Source organism: Micromys minutus (assembly GCF_963924665.1).
Source record: "Micromys minutus genome assembly, chromosome: 17".
In the NCBI taxonomy this organism is placed as follows: domain Eukaryota; kingdom Metazoa; phylum Chordata; class Mammalia; order Rodentia; family Muridae; genus Micromys; species Micromys minutus.
In genome coordinates, this window is record NC_137952.1 from 11,209,755 (window position 1) to 11,234,071 (window position 24,317).

Below are 24,317 nucleotides of genomic sequence, written 5' to 3' on the forward strand. Positions count from 1 at the left end.
GCAGTGTGAGTTGAAGACAAGAGTGAAGGCACTACAATTATCTGATTCTCATCTCCACAATGTACTGTATTTGGAGCAAATAGTTCTATTCCTTTAGGACTCGCTGTGCTTAAAATAAAACAAATTAATCTGGGATAAGGAACAACTTCCCAGGAGTTTATAGCAATCAAAAATATGAAACGAGGAAGAATTGAAGAGTTGTGCCTAATAGGGACAGAGCTTTAGTTTGGGACAATGAAAATATGCCAGAGGAGGACAGTGATGATGGCTGTGTAGCACTGTAAATGAACTTAATGCCTCTGAAACACACATTTTAAATGGTTATATCTTGCCATGTATTTTACCACAGGACCTAGCTTCTTAGGTACTCCTATTTGATAAGGATTTTGTGAGAAAAAAAGAAAAAGGAGAGACACAAAAATAAAAGCATGTTCCTTTCCCTACTTAACTGTGAAAGGCTCTGAGTTTCCAACATAGCCAGTTGGTCCCAATACCAGGCAGTGGTATGGTAAGTGTTTCGGTAAGAAGAGAAGTAAATCTACTAGTCATAATCCCTCCTGCACATTCAGCTCCTGACCCACCACCTCCACCCTCACCCCCATTCTGGTTTGACATTCCCTAGAATAACAATTTTCCAGCTCCTCAAATCTTGCAAAGAATCTAGGATGTTCAAATAATTTCCTAGATCAGACACTAGGTAATGAAGATAAAGACATATTTGGGGTTGCTGCCTCCTGTAAGCCAGGGAAGACAAGGTATATCAGTCCCCAACTGGCTGGGTGTCAAGGGACCAGAATTATGTTAATTGGTAGCTCAGATACCTTTGGCTAGATCTAACAGGAACAGAGAACAGGAGTCTCAAAAAGACAGATGAAAAATGTACTTCTCTGTAATTCAGAAAAAATATTAATGATTATGTGTTATAAATCATAAAATGGAGAAATGAAAAGAAAATAGATGACTTTTCTCCAAGCATATTAGAACACTGCTTTTGATGGAGAGGCTTAATTGAATCTAAGTAGAAAGTACAGATAGATGATCATTAATTAACATTCCCAGGACTCAGACCAAGGAGAACAAATGCTTGAGGTACCAATACCCAGTTCATTTCAAAACAATACTTACTTTAGGATCTGAGCTCTTGAACTTTAACCTTTCCACCAACTCTATCATAGCTGCCTTCAGTCCACCGGAGTCTTTGCTCTAGGAGAAAAAATAGTCAGAGTCACTAGGTAGCACATCATTGCTCTTTCAAACACAGTATTTCGGGGGCCAGAGGACAGTGACACAGAAAGCAAATCTGTCTTATCAGATGGGAGGACCAACAAGAAAGGATGGTGCGCAGCCCCATTCCCCTTCTCTGTGGACAAGGAGAGGCAAATGGTTGGAAGTGAAAATTTAAACAATTTGTGGCTGGGTGTGGTAGCACTTTCTTTTAATCCCAGCACCTAGGAGGATCTCTGAGTTTGAAACTAGCCTAGATTACATAGTGAGTTCCAAGCCAGCCAGGCTATGAAAGGAAGGGGGGGGGGGAGCACAGAGGGAGAAAGAGAAGAGGGGAGGGATGAAAAATTAAATAAACACAATTTACACAGGATGAGTTCACTGCCTCATCTCAGACTCAATTATGTCAAAACCCTGCAAAAGAATTCTCTTATGGACTACTGATTTTTATTTTGAAACTTTACATCTCTGATACAGAAGTATGCATATTACATATACTTATATACTTAAAATTTATATATACTTAAAACAGCTCAGGTTTAAATTCAAATTGAATTACTAGACTCTAGTTAAGAAAACAAGTTTTTGAATCAGTCACATGGTTTTGAAGTTGTCACTAGTTGACTAACCTAGGACAAATAATTGAATTTCTTGAAATCTTTCTTGCCTACAAAACGGGGATAATATAGAAGGGTAATATAAGTAAATGAGCAGATACGGATAAAATGAGGCTTATTTGAAATGTCTACATAGTAAGTGTTCCAAAATGATACCTGCCTGTCATTTATAGTACAATCCAACAAAAATGTAATGTGAGCTCCCACAAAGGCAAGCCTCTATGTAATCTTAAGTTTTAGAGTAGCTATAAGAAAGTAAGACCACCTTTAATACATTTTGCTTCAATCATTTTGTCTAAAATATCAGCAACATATTATTTCTATTAAGTCTCTGACCTTTGTATGTTTTGGCCCACTTCTTCTCTTGAGAATCTTTTCTTTCCTAATAAATTACCTCCCCAACCAACCCCCCCCCACACAAACACACACACACACACACACTCACACACACACACACACACACACACACACACACAGCACAGCACACTCCAGGGAGGAGGAGACAGAAGGACAGAAGGAGGGAAAGAGACAGACACAAAGAGACAGACAGATGGACAGATTCTTATGCTTCCTACCCATTCCCAACTAGGTCTTCAAAATCTAGTTCTTATTCATACAGTCCAATTTAACCTGGACTAGACACATTTCCTGTAACATGAAGTATCATGTTACAGTGACTAGTGAGCACTGTAAAGGTCAGCACAGAACACAGACCTTCGCATATGGCTTCACATGCCAACTCTATCAGCAGCTGTGTGATATTAAGCAAGTTATTTTACCTCCTGCACTTCTATTTTTTTGTCTATAAAATGAAGCTAGCCATAACAGTACATGTTGCATACAGTGTGTTTCACATACGCCAGGATAGTTAGAACAGGACCTAGCACTGGATAAAAAGAATGGAATATGTATTTAATTACATTATTAGTTTTGTCTGTTTTCTTTTTGATGTTTTGAGTTTCTTAAGGCTAGAACTATTTTTTAGTGTCTATATCTCTTATACCCTGCTTCAAGGTGTTGCTTTACCAGGGCCAAAATAATGGCTCAGCAGGTAAAGCACTGCCACTTTCAAGCATGACCTAAGCTCAGTTTCTGGAACCCACACAAAGTGGAAGGAGAGAACTGATTTCACAAACTTGTTCTCTGATCTTCACAAATATTCTCTAAAAATTTTAGGACATACGAAGTAGTATTTAAAACAAAGGTGTAGAATGTCTACTGAAATAAATAAATAACTGAATATAAAATCTTAAGAAAAATGTTCTTGCAATCCATGCATGTAGCAAAATCTAAAGTCATAAGAACTAATTCATTTTCTTATCTCAGAAATTCTATGATAGGACAAGACCACTTATCATTCAGTAAGGAAACAAGCACAAAAACAATTATTGTCATTTCTTATGGGAGAAGGGTCAATTAAGGAGTGCAAAGATAAAATATATCACAAAAATCACTTATTCAAAATCAGCCTGGAGAGTAATCATAGGACTATCTCCAAGTCTACAGTCAATTCAATTCCTCCCAAACAGTATATATTTTGTAAGAGTCCATTCCATAAATTAAAATACACTAAAGTCTATCTTCTTCTGCTAACCTCCTTTCCCTCCCAAGACTACAAGTAGATCTGATAATGTGACCACAGCCAGCATTTGCTTTAGATGTGTTCTTTGAACACAACTCAGATCACATTTCCTGTGGAGAGTATTTCTGGCACCTCCAGACAGTTGATGGCAGGGTAATATTAATATTAATATTATCCCAGGACACCTTGAAGTAGGCAGGAATCTGGCTTCTGTGCTACACCCTGTAAGGGCTAGTATTAAGCACATTGGCACTGTAGCTCTCTAGGCAGAGCTCCTGGGATAAAGCTATAAGGAAGTACATCTGCATCTGAAGTTCAGGGCAGGGCTTTTAAGAATGTGGCATAGGGAAGTATATTCCCATTTGAAGCTCCAGGCGGTATCATTAGGAATGCAGCTCAGGGCAGGGCGGATTTCAGGATATAGACACAGCAGTATCCATTTTTGTCTCTGACCTTTTCACCTGACCTCCAGTAAGAGGTTTACAGGACCTTTGGCTGTTATCTCGCTTGATCCCAGTCTCAGAACTGAAAGTCTCATACCTTTTTGCATGAAATTAAAATAATTTAAAAGAGGAAGAATTAAACCAAGCTTTGCATCGGCCAAGAGGCTTAGGCCTCAAGTCAGGCCGAGGTCATGTTGCAGCTTTAACTAACTTGTCTTTTTTCTTTCAATCCTCACTCTGGCCCTGGGGGACCCAAGTTTGCCTGAGCTGGTCTCGGACAATTTCCATTCTAGCCATGGTTCTAAAGTTTAGTAATTTCTATTTTTTAAAACATCTTCTCCACTCATTTAAGCTTTTAATCTCTATGGTCTTACAACTGACAGTTGGGAACAGGAATCTAGAAGTCATATACCAGGAAAGGTGAAACCTTAGTACTTTAAAAGGGTTAGGTTGCCAGATGCAACCCTGCTTTTTATAAGATAATTCAGACCAAAAAAGCCTGTCTGGTGATATCATCCTTTAACCTATTCTCATCAGCTAAACAAGCAGGCCACTTGTCCCTGGAAAGCTTTCCCCAGCTCCCAACACACACACACACACACACACACACACACACACACACACACACACACACACATTCAGCTGCCAGCACCCATTTTAAGCTATTCAGCAAGAACACTAATGGATTATGACTTTCCCCATAGCTGTAGAAAAAAGAAAGGAATGCACCAAACCATGTCTTAAACGCCTTCAGAAAACAAATGAAGGAATCCCTAAGCAGCTGACAGACTGAAGGCAGCTGTGCCTTACTAGTATAGAGATGAGAAAACCCTTTGTCTTTTCCTAAAAATGCATTTCACCAGCAGAACCCTTCCTCCTGCCCACAAAGTCTCAAAGCATCGCCTACCCAGGGGAGACTCCGAGCAGAACCTGAAAGAGCCTCCCTTCAGAAAATCCTACATTCTACATTTCCAGCCAACTCAGAGTTAGTCAAACACTCATTAGGCTTTATACTGAGCCAGCTACATTCAGTCTCAAAACGAGAATGAAGACTCTCTAAATGAAAATGAAATCTCAATTTTTGTTATTCACAGATCATTATGCTTAATCTATACTCAACAAGAAATCTGTTTCCATGTTACGTTCTGTCCTACATGTACTTCATGCTTATGGTAACTAGTGGGATCTCAATGCATGCTATCAAACCTCTAAAAGAATTAAGTACTGACAAAATATTCATATAATGTTATGCCAAAATGCCTTTAAAAATCTGCACATGTATTCCTCTTTGTTTTTTAAATAAAGCGGTAAGAAAAAAAAAAAGGAAAAAGAAAAAAAAAAGAAATGATATCTCTTAGGGTAGATCTGTCTCTAACAAGTTTTACAATAGATGCAAAACATCAAAGGAAGATCCTGGTGCAAGTTCATCTCCTCCATGGCCTGTATTCCCCACACCTATTCCTTCTGTACTCTATAGAGCCTTAAGCATAGGTGTTCTGTTATGAAAAAGATAAAAACAGTGCAGAGTGGGGATATGTTCTATGGAGGTGTGGTGCTTCTGGCAGAGGGAAGGGGGTGCTTCTGGCAGGCCCATGTTGGGAATCCCCTCTGAGGGACCAGCCACATGATGGTATAGTATAGAAATAGTTGATTCAGGGTATGGGGGGGGGTTAAGAGAGTAGTAGGGGTGGGGAGGGGAGGAGGAGAGAAGAGGTTGGCATGAGCACATGGAGAGGAGGAAGGATGAGGAGAGAAGAGACAAAGGGGTAAGAGAGCAAGAGGGAAAGAGAGGCAAGAGTGAGGAGGGGGCAAACATCCCCTTTTATAGTGCCAGGCATGCCTGGCTGTTGCCAGGTAACTGTGGGGTGAAGTTTAGACAGAATGCTAATATGTTCAACTAGTATGTAAACTCCTCAGTTTCCACGGCCACTATATATCTAGTCTCATAAATGAAGAGATTCTACCATGTCATCTTGGAGCAAGTAACATGGCTGCAGAAGAGAATGTATTATTATGGGCTGATCCCCGAATACATTTCAAGATACTGGTCAGCATGAGCATGCTTTGTTTTGTGCACTTTTTCCTCTCCAAAAATAAAAGAGCATGCCCAGCTCATAAACTACAGAGCTACATATGGACAGCAGAAGCCTTTGATATGCAAAAGGAAGCTACTAAAGTGAAGCGTGACTGAGACTCGGTAGGGTTCAGGCTCAGCACCAACATAAATCATGTAACAAGCTAAAAGTTTTCAGATTTAATTTACCTTCCCAAACCCAAGCACAAAATATCAGTCTCCAATTTTTGGGACCCAGGAAGGGACTGCTCTAACTTTTCATTTCTATCTTTTTTTAATACCTTTACACTTTGCCTTTTGAAGCCAGTATTACCCTGATATTAAAACTAAGGACAAAACAACAACAACAACAGAGTAAAGATGCAAAAGTTCTCAATAAAAAAACACTAAGACCATCAAATATCATGATAAAGTTGGTTACCCTAGGGATGCAAGCTTGACTCAAAATATGAAAAGAAAAAAGGGGGAGAGGGATATAAATAGTTAAGGAAAAGTCAGACTTGCAAATATTTTTATTTGCAGATGATATAACCATATACTTAAAAAACTTAAAATTCTATAAGGAAATTTTCAGACTTAAGTACCTTCAGTAAACAAATAGCATATAAAGATTTAAAAGAAAATTGCTTTGCCAGATCATGACAAATACAGAGGCAGATAGATGCTCTCAGCCAACCATTGAACTGAGAACGGGGGTCCCCAATGGAGGAGTTAGAGAAAGGATTGAAGGAGCTGAAGGGGTTCATAACCCCATAAGAACAACAGTAACAACCAACCAAAGCTCCCAGGAACTAAACTACTATCCAAAGAATACACATGGACCCATGGCTCCAGCTGCACATGTACCAGAGAATGGCCTTGTTGGGCACCAATAAGAAGAGAAGCCATTGGTTCTGCCAAGGCTCGGTGCCCCAGTGTAGGGAAATGTCAGGGCGGGAGGTGGGAGTAGGTGGATGGGAGGTACCCTCATAGAAACGGGGGGGGGGTAGGGGGGCTGGGGAGATGGAACAGGGAGTTTATGGACAGGAAACTGGGAAAAGGGATAACATTTGAAAAGTAAATAAAATATATCCAATAAAAAATCCATTAACAAAAAGATTAAAGAAAAATTTATGTACCAAATAACAAACTTTCCATGAACAAGTTAGGAAAACTATCCCATTTATAATAGCTTAGGAACAACTCGAAATCTTGAGCCTAAACCAAACCATAAAATTAAAAGACCTCTATAATGAAAACCTAAAAGTATTAAAAAACAAAAACAAACAAACAAACAAAAAAAAACCTGAAGACTCTAGATTATGGAAAGACCTCCCATGCTCAAAGATGGACAGAATTAATATTGTTAAATTAATGATATTACCAAAAGTGATCTACATATTTAACAATCCACATCAAAATTTCAATGACATTGTTCACAAAAATAAAAAAGATTATGGATAAGACCCCAAATAACCAAAATAATTCAAGCAGGAAAAAAAATTAATGCTGGAATGATCACAATATTTAATCTTGTCTTATATTACAGAATTATAGTGATAAAACTTTATGGTACTGTAGAAAACAGAAATGTAGACCAATAGAATAGAATACAGAACTCAGAAACTGCAAAGCCATGGTCCCCTAATATTTGACAAAGCTGTCAAATACACACCAGGGAAATGGTCCTTGGATAATGGGGCAACCACCTGTAGAATAAATTAGATTCCTATTTCTTTTCCTACACAAAAATCAAATGGCAATAGATCAAAGACTTTAATCTAAAATCTGAAATGCAGAGGCTCTTTCTTAGGCACTAGGAGCTTTCCTCTAAAATCTAGAATAAAAAACAGCAAACATACGTCAAGATAAAGATACAGGAGGCAGGTTACAGTGGAGACATGTGTGTTAGTGCACATCTTTAATCCCAGCACTTAGGCAGAGGCAGGTTGACTTCAAGTTGAGATCAAGACCAGCCTAGTTTACACAGTGAGTTCTATCCCAGGCAGGGCTAAAGAGCAAGACCAAGTCTCAAAACACAAATAACAAAAAAACAAAGTCAGGTGGTAATGGCACACACCTTTCATCCCAGCAGAGGCAGGTGAATCTCTTGAGTTGGGAGGTTAGCCTAGTTTACAGAGCTAGTTTGTGGATAGCTAGGCCTCTCTCAAGGGGAACAAAAGGATACAGAGGTAGATGTTTAATCCAATACCATTCACAACAACTAATTTATGGAACCAACATAGGAATGGAAAAGTATGACATATACACACACACTATGAAGATAATTTTAAAAAAATGAAATTATAACAATGGCAACAACTGGAGATACTCATACGAAGCCAATTATGGCAATGGCAAATGCTAAATAGCATATGGTTCTTAGATGTATGTGTGCCTGTACCTGTGACTTGAAAGCAGAAGGAACTAACGTTAAGAGGACCAAGGAAAAGAAAAGAGTTGGGAAAAGAGAGATTATGAGGGGAAATATGTCCAACATACACTAATGTACAAAAGTTTAAACACATAAAAAGAATTTTTAAAAATTTGAAAAAAGGACTCAGTGAGTAGACCCAGAAACCACTCACTGAGTAGTTATTAGATGAAAATTCTAGCTGGAGAGGTGGGCTATTTTCCTTTGAATTACCAGCCAGGGAAGCCCCAGAGACCCTCAAAACGATAAGGCTATTGGCTATTGCTGTTGGATTCTCCCCATCTAACATACTTTGGTTGCGGATATAGAGAAATCAAATAGGAGCTGAGCTAAAAGTTATAATGTCAGAAGGTTCCATGAAAGCTGCTGTAAGAGAGATGTCATTAACAGTTTTACTCAGCTATGGATTCTGTGAGGTTCTGGGCAATAATGTGCACACTATTGCAACAATAACATAATTTTTTTAGAGGTAACCAATTCATTTTTGTTTTAACTGCATCCACAAGAGCAAATTCATGTCTGGTACTGTAACCTGACTAAACACCCATAGCCAGGGAGGTCATGGGCCCTAGTGGAGACATTACAGTATCAGCATCAACAATTAGCTTAATGGACATGATGTGCCGATCAACTTGGTTGATTAATATTTGTGCTTATGCTCATAGGTTAGTGCTGTCATCAGTTTTGGTAAGAGAAGCTTCTTTTTCCAGTGGGCAAGTTACTGGAGAGATGTATAACCAGTGAAAGTCTTAAGTATCAGTGATTGTTTCATGCTTGGCCCTCAGTGAGACTTCTTTATCATTCACTCCAGGGTTCATAGAAACTGTGGCAGACTGAAAGGATTAAGACTAGAGGAACTGAGTGAAACATAGTGGATGCTGTCTTCCAGGCACTACACAATTAAAACTCTTAGGAGTTGTGATTATCTGCATAAGACTGGCCAATCGACATATCAACATTCTATTATGAAGAGGGAAGGGTTTAACAGGCCGAATCTCTCCCCAAATCAACAGCAGTTGATGGTGACAAAAAGACATTTTCTTCAGTATAGTGGCCTCTGAAGTTGCCCATGTTCCAATAAATAACTCTTCACCTATGTTTCTGCACATGCAATGTGGTGCATATACCAATAGAATTTTATTCATTCATAATAAAAAATGAAATCATGGTATTTTTTGGAAAATGAATGGAACAGGAAATTATATTAATCAAAACCTCAACTCAGAAAAACAAAGGCATGTTTTTTCATATGTGAATCCTAGAATTTACTAAGTTTATGTAGCAGATGTTTAGGTCATGAAACTAGAACCATGAGTGGAAGAAGGGGAGAGAGAATGCATGGGACATAAAAATGGAATGAAGGTCACCTGGAGAAGGAAAGAGACCAGCAGGAAGAAAGAAAGGAGACAAAGGTGGGGAGTTGAGACAAGAAATCAACAAAAATAAAGTATATGTGAAAATGCCATAGTGAAACTCATTACTTTATAGGCTATAATTAAAATGTAACAATTACACATTTTTGTTAAAAAGAAATGAAATGAAAACTATTATCACCATTCCACAAATGAAAATACTTACCACCTTCTTCATTTTATCTAATTTCCAACTTGAAACTCACTCTCATACTGAGCAACCATCTTTGGTTCCTTAGACTCAAAATCATTCTCAGATTGGAAATCTATGACCAAGTGCTTTTTGTTGTTACTATTATTTTTAAAGAGTTTATCTTTATTTGTGTGTGTGTGTGTGTGTGTGTGTGTGTGTGTGTGTCTGTGCACGTGTCTATGTATGACACACAGGTGCAGGTGCCACAAAGGCCAGAGGAGGGTGTTGGATGTCCTAGAGGTGTAGTTACAGGTGGTGGTTCTGCACCACTCAACTCTGGCAATGGAACTCTGTTCCTCTAAAAGAGCAGTGAGCATTCTTGACAGCTGAGCCATCTCTCTAGTCCTCCAGTTGCTTTAAACCTAACTCTAAAGTGCATGTAAAATCTGTATGTTCTTCACCATCGACTACTTCCCAAATGGGCAAGTGGAAATACTCACTCTTGCTACCTTATATTCCATTTTCTCCATAAAAAAGCTGAGTCAAGTTTTGTTTTGTGAGGTTCAGTTTTTGCTTCTTTGATTTGCTTTTGTTTTGGTTGAGACGGGGCCTCAAGATGTAGGGACTTTCTTGCTCGTCTCCCACCTCAGTCTCCCATGTGTAGGATTGAAGGTGTACACTATCATGCAAGCTGAGTAAAGACTTAACAGAAATCAGACTTACTGCCTGGCTTAAGCAGAATAAGAACACTCAGAAGAAAATCCACAATCTTTATAATGGCCTACTTTGTAATTGCCCTTTTTACTCCTCACCGCAGCCCCAAGCCTGCTATTACTCCTTATACTCCTGCAGTTCTTTCAATCGTCTCAGCAGCTCTGTTTCATCCTACACCCTTTACACTCATTCCCTCCACTTGAACTGCTAATTCCCCAGATCCTCCTATGACCAATCCTAGCACTAACTGGGTTGCTGAAGCAGTACTAGGGCTACCCATTCCCAATATGCCAATTAAAGAGAGGAGTGAAGGCAGAGAGCAGAAAAGAAGACTCACTCAATGTGATCACACCGGAATAAGGAACAAAAATAAGGGTTTATATAGGCCCCAAATCTGTCCTAAGGGCATTGAGGTGAGTTTTAGATTTAATTACGCAATCCTACCTAAGGTGTGGTCCTGCCCATTATTAATTATCTCAGCTCAGGTCCTGCATGTAGTCTGGTACTTTGTTAAACCATCAGTCTGTTAATAGCTGAGGAGGCAACCAGGCCCTCATGAATTCTGATCTTCACCGGAAAGGTGGTCTGTCCTTTCAGGTTTTGTTCTTCTCAAAAGTCAAGATGACTTCAAAAGAGAGGTTAAGGACAAGAATTTATTTCTCTTCTCCAGTCACAACACAAAATAAAGGCAAACGCCAGGTTTTCATCTTGTTTTTGGATGTCCATGGGCCCACGTGAGTCAAAACTGCTGAGCAAAAGTAGTTTCTATGTCCCTGTTTCAAGGCCAGTTCTTCTCCAACTCTTCAACAGCCTTCCTCTCTTATCATCCTACCTACTCTGTCTCCCTTTCTAATGTATTTATTATAAAAATAAGAATTATTTAAAATATTACTTAACTTTACTTAATGTGTTTTATTCATAGAATATAAGTTTGGTGACATCAGGGACTTAGAATTACTTATTGTTTAATAGGATTAATTGAGTCTCTGGAGTCTAGTTCCTTGAGTTCTTTGTATATATTGGATATTAGCCCTCTATTGGATGTAGGATTGGTAAAGATGTTTTCCCAATCTGTTGGTAGCCATTTTGTCCTCCTGACAGTATCCTTTGTCTTACAGAAACTTTGCAATTTCATGAGGTCCCATTTGTTGATTCTTGATCTTAGAGCATAAGCCACTGGTGTTTTGTTTAGGAAAATTTCCCCTGTGCCTATGTATTCTAAGCTCTTCCCCACTTCCTATTCTAATAGTTTCAGTGTACCTGGTTTTATGTGGAGGTCTTTGATCCACTTAGACTTGAGCTTTGTACAAAGAGATTAAGAATGGATCAATTTGCATTCTACTGCATACTGACTGCCTGTTGAACCAGCACCATTTGTTGAAGAGGTTGCCCTTTTTCCATTGAATGCTTTTCAATCCTTTGTCAAAGATCAAGTGACCACAGGTGTGTATAGAGCTAAACAAAGAATTCTCAACTGAGGAATACTGAATGGCTGAGAAGCACCTGAAGAAATGTTCAACATCCTTAGTCATCAGGCAAATGGAAATCACAACAACCCTGAGATTCCACCTCCCACCAGTCAGAATAGCTAAGATCAAAAACCCAGGTGACAGCAGATGCTGGTGAGGATGTGGAGAAACAGGAACACTCCTCCATTATTGGTGGGATTGCAAATTGGTACATCCACTCTGGAAATCAGTCTGGTGGTTCCTGAGACAATTGGACATAGTATTACCTAAAGACCCAGCTATACTACTACTGGGCATATACTCAAAAGATGCTCTAACATATAACAAGGACAAATGTTCCACCATGTTCATAACAGCCTTATTTATAATAGCCAAAAAGCAGGAAAGAACCCAGATGTCCTTCAATAGAAGAATGGATACAAAAATTGTGGTATATTTACACAATGGAATACTACTCAGCTATTAAAAACAGTGACTTTATGAAATTCCTGGGCAAATGGATGGAACTAGAAGCTATCTTCCTGAGTGAGGTAAGCCAGTCACAAAAGAACAGTCATGGTATGTACTCACTGATAAGCAGATACTAGCCCAAAAAGCTCTGAATAACCAAGAAACAATTCACAGACCTTATGATGCTTACAAAGAAGAAAGGCCAGAATGTCCTTCTTAGAAGGGAGAAAACACTCATGGGAGGAAATAAAGGGACAAATAGAGGAGCAGGGATTGAAGAAAAGATCATTCAGAGACTGCCTCACCTGGGTATCCAACCCATATGCAGCCACTAAACCCAAGCACTATTGCTGATGCCAAGAAATGCTTATTGGCAAGAGCCAGATATGGATGCCTCCTCCAAGGCTCTGTTAAGAGTCATGCAGATACAGCTGAGGGTGCTTGCAGCTAACCATCAGACTGAACATAGGGTCCCCAATGAAAAAGCTAAAGAATGTACTGAGGGAGTTGAAAGGGTTTGCAACCTCATGAGAAGGACAACATTATCAACCAACCAAACCCTCCAGAACTCTCCTGGACTAAAACACCAACCAATGAGTACACATGGAGAGACCCATGGCTCCAGTTGCATACGTAGTAGAGGATAGCATGGTCTGGCATCAATGGGAGAAGCGGCCTTTGGTCCAGTGAAGGCTCGGTTCCCCAGTGTCGGGGAATGCCAAGGTGCAGAGGTGGAGAGGGTGGTTGGGAGAGGGAGCACCTTCAGAGAAACAAGTAGAGGGGGAGAGGAAATTGAGTAGGAAGAAAAGGGATAACATTTGAAATGTAAACACAGAGAATATCCAATTAAAAAAAAAACTTATTGTTAGTTCCCTACTGCCAAAAAATATTCCACATGTAAATTATTTTTCTAGACTTTTAAAATATATTGCCATTCAATATATATATTTCTAGCAGTTGCCTGCTTTTCAAACACTGTTTTGAGATTTATTCATAGCTCTGGTTTATTCACTTTCATGACAATTTATGATATTTAATTATGATTATCCCATAATTCACTTGTGCTATCTTCTGTCATTTTAGTTCCAATGACTAGTTGGAAGTAAACTCATTCATTCTCCTTCCCTCCCCCTTCCCCTCTCTCTATATATATATGTATGTATGTATGTATGTATATAAAATCTGACTCACTCTCTGTAGCTGATGGCTTAGGAATTCCCTAAAAGAAATTTGGAAAACTGTGCTTCCTCCTATGTTTAAATTGACAAGTAAACTAGGCATGCTCAGTGGCACACACCTATGATCAATCTCAAGCCTGAAACATGTCTCAAGTATGAGGCTAGACTAATATATCAAGCACCAGACATTCAAGGACTACATAAAAACAAACAAACAAAAACCTGTTTTTAAAAGTCAAAAATAAAAAAATAAACATAAATTGACAGCTAAAATATTTCAGCATACACTTTCATCTAGAAAATTTAAGAATTTCAATAAATACATGTTGAATATGTGAAGAAATCAAAAGAAAAAAACCTTTCTTCAAATGATGCAATTAACTTCAAATAATATAAATACAACTTAATAATTTATCTTATAACATTGTGGAAAAAATTAAATGACAAGTATGTATGAAGTTTACAGTACACACCATAGGACACAGACAGTTCTCCACATATTTTTGTTGCCACTGTCATTGTTACTAACTGAATAGACAGTAACATCTAAATATCAAATAATAAACTAAAAAACTGCTGAAGAGAAAGAAAATGAAGAAAGCCATTTGTTCTGCAGAATAGAAAATTAGAGAGATGAGAAAATAGTTTGAATTTATTTATGCATGAAGTACCCAATCAACAGGAAAATGTTTCTGTGAAATGTAAAAATCATAAATAAGTGGAAGAATAACTGAGAATTCACACAGAATAACAGCAGTAGGAAAAGTATACATTCTGAGGTCAGAAGTGAATTCAAATTCTTCTTTTTACTTACTACCGTGAAATGAAACAAACGAATAGGCAAACAACACTAAACCCCCAACTCTGTTGTATACCCTATAAGGCTCATGCCTCGTTAGAACTTCTGAGATGATGGAGAACTGGAATGTTGCTATTCGGAAGTCAAATTATTTTGGTATCTTTAGCCCCTTAAATAGCTATTAATTGCTCACCTGTGTTTAAACTAGCACCCTTGTGACTAATCAGGCAAGATCTTTTTTGGAATGTACAAATTCTAATTTCTACAAATTCAAAGGCTAAGAATATTATCAAATAGCACCTTAGGTCTATAGTGGAAACATCCCCATTTTGCTATAACCTGTGCACCTGATGTTCGCATCAATGAAATTTTAAGACACCTTCACCAATGGCATTCTTTGTTCTGTTACTATAAAACTTCATGAACCTGTTACAATATTGGAATAAGTGTTCCTGAGCAATAGTCACTCATTCTTGGCTCTGGAATAAACTCTTAATTCTCTTTGCAGTAAAAACTGTGATTTTCATTTACTTCTCTAAGTGAGTATTGAGTCAGAATCTGTACTTCCACACAACTTATACCCTATCAGGGTTCATAAAGATCCAAAGTCCTGCCAGGCCACAGGGGCACACACCATGCTCATGTTAGAAGAAACCAAGACTCAGAGAAGCTGACTGAATTAACTATTATTACAGCTAGGACTGTAAAGATGAGCAGGGCAAATACTTTACTATTCACCCTGCCATTCCTCTTCAATAACTGTCACCTTTTACCTTGTCATGTTATAGTTTGGAGAAATTATTTCCCATCCTCTCTTGCCACTAAATAAACCATTGGATTAAGTTCTGCCCCATAAAACCTAAAAGTCAGAGTATATACATTTGGAGAGAAAATAGAGGGGTGTGTCTTTCATTTCTATTTTTGTTTGGTTGGTTGGTTTGGTTTTTACCACTTAATTTATTTTCTTTTTTTTTAATTGGATATTCTCTGTGTTTACATTTCAGATGTTATCCCCTTCCCCTAATCCTACACCCCTCCCCCTCCCATTGCCTCCATGAAGGTGCTCCCTCTCCCAAACAGCCTCTCCTTCCTCAGCACCTTGGCGTTCCTCTACACTGGGGAAATGAGCCTTCAGTGAACCAAAGGCCTCTCTTCCCATAGATGCCAGACAATGCTATCATCTGCTGCATATGCACCTCAGGCCATGGATCTCTATGTGTGCTCGGTGGTTGGTGTTTTAGTCTCTGGGAGCTGTTGTGGGTTGGTTAGTTGATTGTTTTGTTCTTCCCATGGGGTTGCAGACCCTTTTAGCTCCTTCAGTCCTTTCTCTAGTCCTTCACTGGGGTCCCCATGTTTAATCCAATGGCTAGCTGCAAGTATCCTCCTCTGTATCAGTATGACTCTGGCAAAGCCTCTGAGGAGGCATCCATATCAGGTTCCTGCCAGTAAGCACTACTTGGTATCAGCAATAGTGCACGGGTTTAGTGGCTGCATACGGAGTAGATTCCCAGGTAAGGCAGTCTCTGGATGATCTTTTCTTCAATCCCTGCTCCTCTATTTGTCCCTTTGTTTCCTCCCATGAGTGTTTTGTTCTCCCTTCTAAGAAGAACTGAGGCATCCATATTCTGGGCTTCCTTCTCTTTGAACTTCATAAGGTCTGTGAATTGTTTCTTGGGTATTCAGACCTTTTTGGGCTAGTATCACTTATCAGTGAGTACATACCATGAGTGTTTTGTGACTGGGTTACCTCACTCAGGATGATAGCTTCAAGTTCCATCCATTTGCCTAGGAATTTCACTTCTGTGCCTGTTATCTTAGAAGTTAGAACTGCTGGCTAGACCTTCAGAGGCCATCTCAGTTTGTAACAATGATATCAGAGAGGAGCTAGCAAGCACCATGATACAACTTCATGCTTCCTCTAACCCTAGATTGCCTACATCTAGACACCAAGGAGAAATATACATCCATGCTATATGAACTGCTGCTAAAGTTATTCCATTACTTAATGTCTACTTGAACTTAGTCCAATATAAATATTGATACACTACAACACAATCTCCTTATCACTTCTCCAGCAATGTCTTGGAATTAGATAAAATTATTATACTTCATAGCATACATTTAACAAGTATTTCATGTGTGTTTATTATCTGATAGGCCTTGTGTTAGGTGCTAGTAATACAATGACTAGGATCATAAGTACTAGACTTAGAAGAGTTTATAGCATAGAGGGAACAGACTGACATAAAACCCAGTATCTTATGATACAATAAATGCATACAGATTGTTGCTATGATAGAGAAAGTTTATCTAACATCATGCCTACCTATTAAATCCTCATGTCTCAAATACCACTTTCTCAAATAAACCATTCTTGGTCATGCCTCTGGCTAAAACCACTTTCTTTCTCTCATTTCATACGTGTGTAAGACTGTAACTCTCTTCCTCACTCAATCTTACCCAAAAGGCCAAGAAACAACTCTTCACAGTGCTCCTCTAATACTCAAACCCCCAAAAAAGCAAAACTATATTTTTAATAGAATAGTTTTATTTTCCCACTCACAACGTTGTCTGTCCGTCAGAGGACAGAAGCCTCTGCCTCCCCTGGGCCAAGCTTTTGCATTCCTCATACCATTTCTCATCTTTACCCCACATGCCGGAACTATAAAGGTTTGTTCTCAGAGAGGTCTGTGTGCCAGTGCTCACTCAGTCCTCACCCAACAGTTTAGCCCAAGTTAAAGATACTCAAGCAGTCAACAGGAAGAAGTACATGAAGTAAGCTGCCATCCCAGACTGAACAACATACAGTTCTCAAGTTGAGGCTAAAGAGGAACTCCCAAGGCCAAGACCTTGAAGAATCTTTCCACAGATCCACTTAAGGGAGGTTCTGACTGAATACCAAGCCATCCACTTTACATTCAGCTTTATCAACTTCTGATCCATATACTTACTGACTACTATGCAGCAGCCAGTGTTTCAAGGTACTATTAATATATTAGAAAGGGAAACAAAATCCATGAAACAGAACAGAAGATATCAACATAGATATAAGCACTAAAGAAACAGACTATATCTGTACATACATACATACACACACACATGTGTATGTGTATACATACATACTCCTGTAAGTTAGTGAGAAAAAAGGAGATAACCTAACTCTGAATCTGCTCTTTTTGACCTAATGGTACTTTACAAAAGAGGAAATACAAAAGATACTCGGAAACCAAAGGAATGCTATTAAAACCACAATATACCATGTTACATAATTACTGTGTTGAGAAAAATTAAAAATATTATTAATACCAAGTGGTGGTGAATACTCAGGACAACAAGAAGTGTCTTCATAATCATGCAAACTTGAACAACCACTTGGAAAGCAGATGGTAACATTCAAAACTATTTTTTAGTTAGATATAGAAACCTGGGTATCAGGAGGCATGACCAAGAATACGTACACTTGCATTATATTTGAGGAGGTGTGTCACTTTGTTTCTGAGACAGGAATCTCACATGAAAGGCTGGCTTCACACCCACTAGAGCCCTGAGTGACCTCAACTGATTCTCCTGCACTCACCTCTGGAATGCTGGAATTACAGGCACAAGGCACCTCGCTAAGTAAATCCTTATAAAAGCAAGAAATTCCAGAAGCTGAAAACAAGTCAAATGTCAGGTACAGAGTGATTTTTAGCATATTTATAAAATGGAATTCAATACACCAATGAAAAATCACAGCCAGTCAATGGATGGATCACACAAATATACCTTAAAAACAAACAAACAAACAAAAACCACCCAAACTAAAAACACTGCATGTCAATAATGTAAAAACCATAATGCCAATTCAAGTTTAGAAATGCACATGAATGCTGTAGACACAAATATAACCAAGAAAATTGTTAGCCCAAAAAGTCAGGAAAATGGCTACCAAGACACAGTGTTACTAGAAAAAGTTATGAAGTATCAATATTACTAAAAATAGTAGTTAATACTACTACTACTAATCACTAATAATACAATTAGTAATAACATGTATTAATAATGATTTCTAAGCTGGCTGGAAGTCTCATGAATATTTGCTTTTTGTTTATTTGTTAGGCTATATATTTTGTACACTTCTGAAGATGTACTTCACATAGTAAAAGTAGGAATAAAAAATATTAATACGGAGTATTTTCATTAGCAAAATAGTCATTTTGAAGCCAGTGGTTGTGAGATCGCATAGGGAAACAAAAGCCGTAAGACGTTTATCAATACTCATTACTTAATGAACACAGAAAAAAAATGTTATCGATGTAGCAGTCCACTGCATACATAAAAGGCAACCCAAATGCAAACAATATTTACTAAATGTCTACTGCTTACCAAAAACAGGTCCAAGCTGAATACATCAAAGTCTGGCCAGTGAACACAAAACCCTCCATCTCCACACCAATTTAGCCTTCCAGCTATACTTGTTTTCTACTAAGTCTCAAAAGAACAAGGAACCTAAGGCAACTCAAGGCACACAACAAAACACCTGTACCACCACCTTCGGAGTCTTCTACCAGAGGAAGCAACTACTTGGTTTTATCAAAACTCATGGTTCCTCACGTTTTTAGGTGGGCCAAGCTGCCTTGGCAAAAGCCCTGAAACAGTTATCCTAACAGTGATGATGTAGAAACTGGCCTAAATGGAGTCACAATTCTCAAGGAATGGTCTATCTGAGATCCAGGGAGACGTAATTTGCAAACCGTCAGAAATTACACCCAACATTTTCTGTGTACTTGCACTTTCACAGACGAGAACCGACAACTTGACAATTTCAACCAAAATGGTAGACTAGGCAAGGGCTCCCAACATGGCGACTCGTTTTACTGATACATGAAAATGAATGTGCTCAGACCTACGCCATCTGAAATTGGGGGTCCTGTTCCCCTTAGACATGTCGGAATGCCCAATACTCACTCTCAGCTCTTCGAAGGCTTCATCTAGCGTGGACAGCTGGTGGCCCCGGTGAGCCCCAATGACTGGACAGAGGACACAGATAAGCTGCCTATCCTCCTGGCAATAGGTGCTCAAATCCAGCCCATGGTCTGGACACTTCCTCTTGGCCACTCTCTCCGCTTCCATCTCTATTTCGGGGTCAAACTCGCTTTCTGCCTCAGTTTCTCCTTCTGCCTCAGATTCTCCTTCTTGGTTGTCTTCCTCCGCCTCACTCTCTTGCTCATCTTCCATCTCTTCCTCGCTGTCTTCTTCGCTCTCCTCATCACTCTCATCCTCACTGTCTTCCTCCGTCTCGCTCTCCTCTTCCGACCCACTGTCGACCTCAGACTCGCTCTCTTCTTCCCCCACCTCGCTCTCTACCTCCCCCTCGGCCTCCCCTTTGGCCTCGACGTCTTCGGGGAGCGCTTCGTCCCCGCTGGCTGGCGGAGTCCAGGCCTGGGCGCCATGGACGTAGGCGGCCAGGCGGTGGTTGAGGAACTTCTGGCGGTGCGCGTCGGCGTGGCGGCGGCAGTAGCAGAAGCCGCAGTCGCGGCACACCTCCTCCGCGCCGGGAGCCTCGTCGGGTTCACACTCGTCACACGTGCCGTCGGGAGGCAGCTCCTCGCAGGCCGCGCCCACTCGGGAGGCCATGTGGCTGCAGGGACGAGGCCGAGGCCTAGCGGCTTGCGTGCTCTGCGCCTTCACCGCGGGGCCTCTTCACGCAGGCCCGCCTCCCCCGGGGACTGGCCGGCCGCCCGGCTGGGCTGCGCCGCGTCTGCAGCAGCTGAGGCCTGAGGGCCGGGCCAGCCGTCAGCGCTGGGCCTGGCGCCCGCTTGGTCTCTCCGCTGCGCGCCGCGCCGCTCCCCGTCCCTCACGCGCCACTTCCGGCGCGGCAGTCCGCGCCCCGTCGGCCCCTGCGCCGCGCAGCTCGGCCACCGTTGCCCGGCAAGATCGCGGCTGCCGCGGGCCCACGCCGCCCCGGTTCCACTTTACCCACGCCGTCAGCGGCCTCCTTTCACTTCCTGAGTCACTTAAAGCGGCAAGGACCTTTTTCTGCGTTTTCCCGCGGGGCTGAGCATCCTCCCACCCCCACCCCGGAAGGAGAAGCTCGAACGCACTCCCTTCTCAATGATCATGCAACGGGCCCCGCCTCCCCCACGCCCTCCCTGGAGGTGTCAACCTGACCGAAAACCACTAGCCTGCGGTCCCTGCGGACCTATGTCACTCTAGAGACAATCTGTCCCCGCCCCATTAAGGAGCCAAGGCCCAAGGTGCTTTATCACACACCCTGCCCTCCTGGGATTTCCATAAGGCCCCCCAAACGGCTGTGTTGGTTCTTCCAGGCTCCTTAGGTCTTAGCCTGGATGAGCAAACAGGCAACGTTTTCGATCCAAAGCAATACTATGTCTTGTGCGTTTGCAAAGTCTATTTGCATGCCGGCCTCCTAAGGATTCAGAATCTCTCTGGGCGATAGCTGTGTCAGGTGCAGGGAAACCTTGTTTTTGAAGTGAGATTCCAACTCTCAGTCACTAACCTGTCACTCTAGATTTAGAGCGGACTCCAAGAGAAAGGAAAACGGCTGCTACACATTAAGCAAAGTTAAAATACCCCAGACCGTGCTGGATCTTTTTGTGTTTTCAAAATCCACTAGAGTCCCCAAATCCTAAGGCCATCATTTAGTTTTGTAATCATGGACAGATTAATTCACCTTTCTGTTTTTCCACTTTAAAAACAAACCCAAAAAAAAGATGTAAAAAAGAACTAATAGCAATATCTCCCTCGTGGGGAATTTGTGGATTAAATGTGATGGAGTCTTTACTGTAGGAATCACTAAGCTTTATTGATTTTAGCAAAATTTGTAGTTATTGCTGACAATGACCCTTCGAAGGTCATTCTATCTTAACGTAAGACATGTTTGGCGGTCGGCTGGTGATGTACGCATCCCCTTATTTACCCTCTATGGTTGTCTCTCCAGTAACAGACATTTTTTTTTTTTTTAATTTGGAGAGGAAAGGGGCATTTTTGATCTAGTGAGGCAGAGGGAAAGTTGGGTTATAAATGTAACCCACTAGGCATGTAATGCACGCTAGTGGGTCTCTGAGTTTGAGACTAATAACTTCCACTTTGGGGTTCCAGGACAGCCAGGGCTTCATAGATCTATCTTTGAGAAGAGTGGGGATGGGGAGGAAGGAAAAGAGAAAAAGATGGTGGCCCGATTTCTTTAAATAAGAGTGCTAGGACTTCAAAATCGCCACAAAAACATCAAGGGATGGAGATTAATAGACATTTTAAAATAATGCTTGATGTCTCTTCGTGTATATGTATTCTCTGTGCAGCTTTCATTAAATAATTTTTTTTAGAAAATTAAGAGTTCTGTTTGTTTTCTTCTTTTTAACTTCAGAACAATTCTGTAGAATGCTGGAAAGATATTTTGTTCTAATTCTGTGCACATTTTCTGTTTTCCTTCCATTTATTTCTCAGGAAATGACTTCACTCAAAACCGGGATTAGTGCCCCATTTTGGAAAAGAAATTGACCAATGGCAACCCAGACTCCAGCATTAGTTCATCTGAGAGCAGTTTGTTGCTTGGTTATTTCCATCTTGGGCTGAAAATAAAACTATTTAGGCGTTAGGAAACACAATGACATTGTATTTACAATCTTTGAAGTGGAAATACATCTTAAAAAGAATTTTTGACGGTGTGGTGGCACACACCTTTAGTTCCAGTACTTGGAAGGCTGACACAGAGAGTTGCTTGTTTTGAAAGCCACCTGGTCAACTTAATAAGACACTGTCTCAAACAAAATTAAGAAAAGTGTAGAGAGTAGCTTAGTGGTCGAGCACGTCCATTGCATTCAGAGGCCCAGGGTTCAATACCTAGTACAACACTCCCTAAAAAAGACATATGGTTCTGGAGTCTTTGGTAAGAGGTAGTAACGTGTTATCATTATTATTCTCGGTTCTTTTAATTCTACTTAACAAACACAATGCTGTGATGTTCAATATGTGACAATCCTCTGAGCGTTCTGTGGAAAAGTCTGAGAGAGGTAGATGAAATGCTTTAAAAGGGACTTTATAATGTCTGGTAACCTAGTTGGTAGATTCAGTAAGGTATTCAGTATTCCCTACTCCTCTCCAGTGAAAGTAGAACCATCCAAATCTCTGAGCATACCTCGTCGTCTTTGGGAACAGCTACAGATTAATCTATCATTTCTTGGGAAATGACCTTCCAACCTTCCAGTGCAGAACCTTGATATAACAGACTTCAGTGGTCTCATTTCATTTCCATGAGTAAAGAATCCAGGACTGGCTTAACTCTGTGTGGCTCTGGCTTAGAAATATAAGCAAGGACATTGTACTGTAGGCATATAAAGGCTAATCTGCAAATGTAATATTTGCTTGTAAGTAAGCTCGCTCCGCTCATGTGGCCATCAAGAGGACCTAATTTTTATAGGACTGCTGGATTCTCTTAATAAGCTGAAGTTCCCCAAAGCAAGAGAGAACATGGTAGAAGGCATAATATCTTGTATGACCTGAGCTATACACCATCATTTCCAACATAGATTGTTGGTCACAGAGATAATATTGTCCTATCAAGTGTAGGAAGAAACTGACCAGGGGCATAAATAACAAAAGATCTAAGTTGGGGAATCATCTTAAAGGCTACCCGAGTTTGCCTTTCGGTCTTCAATGATCTATGCATCTTCTAAAAGTAAAATAATCTTTTTCCATAGAAGTCTCAACCCAACTACCATCACTCCAGAGTCACATCATCTAAACTGACTGTAAATGTGGGTAAAGCTCCTGGGTATGTTTTAGGGGAAGCCTCTCAAAGAGTAATTCCTGTTCATCTTAACACCAGTGTATCCCAGATACTCTGGTGGGCTAGGCTCAGTAGCTGAAATAAGCTGTTCAAAAGGAAGTTAGGAAGCTCTGAATGGAATGGTCCGTCAAGGTCCTTCAGCCAAGTTACATACATGTTAGCATTTCTTTGGTTAGGACTTTCAGACCTATTCCTGTGTAGGAAGAACTTTCTATAGTTCATGAGTTCACCTGTTGGACTCTTAATTCCTTTTCCATTCAAATACATGTTCGGAACTGTATACTTTGTCTCTTCGATTTCTAACAATAGACTCTAGCAAGTTCAAAGGTCACATTATGTTATGCTTTCTCCATCCCTGTTTATAATACTTTAAAAAGTCTCCTACAAATATAATTTGGTTTATTCTATTATGCAAAATTCATACCTACAAATCTGTTCAAAATAAAACCTTCTCTACCGAGACTGCCCCTCTGCTGAAGCTGCCGAGGCACACATCCTGGGGCATCTTTGAAGTCCTATTTTTGTCTGAGTGTTTTTCTGATTCCTTGGGATGGGCAGTTTTGAGTTCTAAATAAAGGATTGTACAGTCATACTCTCTGTCCATCACTGGTATTTTCAACATCCTGGAATAGTCTTTGTCTGGAAGCCATTTCTTTATTTTAGCATTATCTGCCATCTTTAGCTGGAGATTTTCAAACTAGACTCTTTTTTGAAATGTTCTTCCTTTGTATTTTCTCTTTCCTTTCACCTTTGAAAAGGTATCAGACAATACCTTCAACACTCTTCGGGGAAATGACTTTAGCTACAACATCCAATTGATTAGGTACATTTTCTATTTTCCACATCGGTGTAGGTGGCAGTGTCTAACCTTCTGTCTCAACATAACAAATACCACTTCCAGTTTCCAATAACATTTTCTCTTTAAGTTCTCACCTATAGCTATCTTCTTGTAGAGAGAATATCATGTCTATGTGGAACCTGTCAGTAATAAAGCTGATGGCCTATGGCTTAGGCAGGAAAT

General features: G+C 40.2%; 1 protein-coding gene across 1 annotated transcript in view; it reads right to left on the reverse strand.

Moving 5' to 3' along the window:
* TRIM44 (tripartite motif containing 44) overlaps positions 1 to 20,455 on the reverse strand; it is a 90,235-nt gene extending 69,780 nt beyond the window's left edge. Inside the window, exons 1-2 of the mRNA XM_080931012.1 lie at positions 19,456 to 20,455; positions 1,126 to 1,203 (exon numbers count right to left, since the gene is read on the reverse strand). Of these exons, the coding sequence (XP_080787138.1) occupies positions 1,126 to 1,203; positions 19,456 to 20,124 (747 nt within the window). The 5' untranslated portion in view covers positions 20,125 to 20,455. The remainder of the gene's footprint in view (positions 1 to 1,125; positions 1,204 to 19,455) is intronic.
* Between the last annotated feature and the right edge of the window lie 3,862 nt (positions 20,456 to 24,317).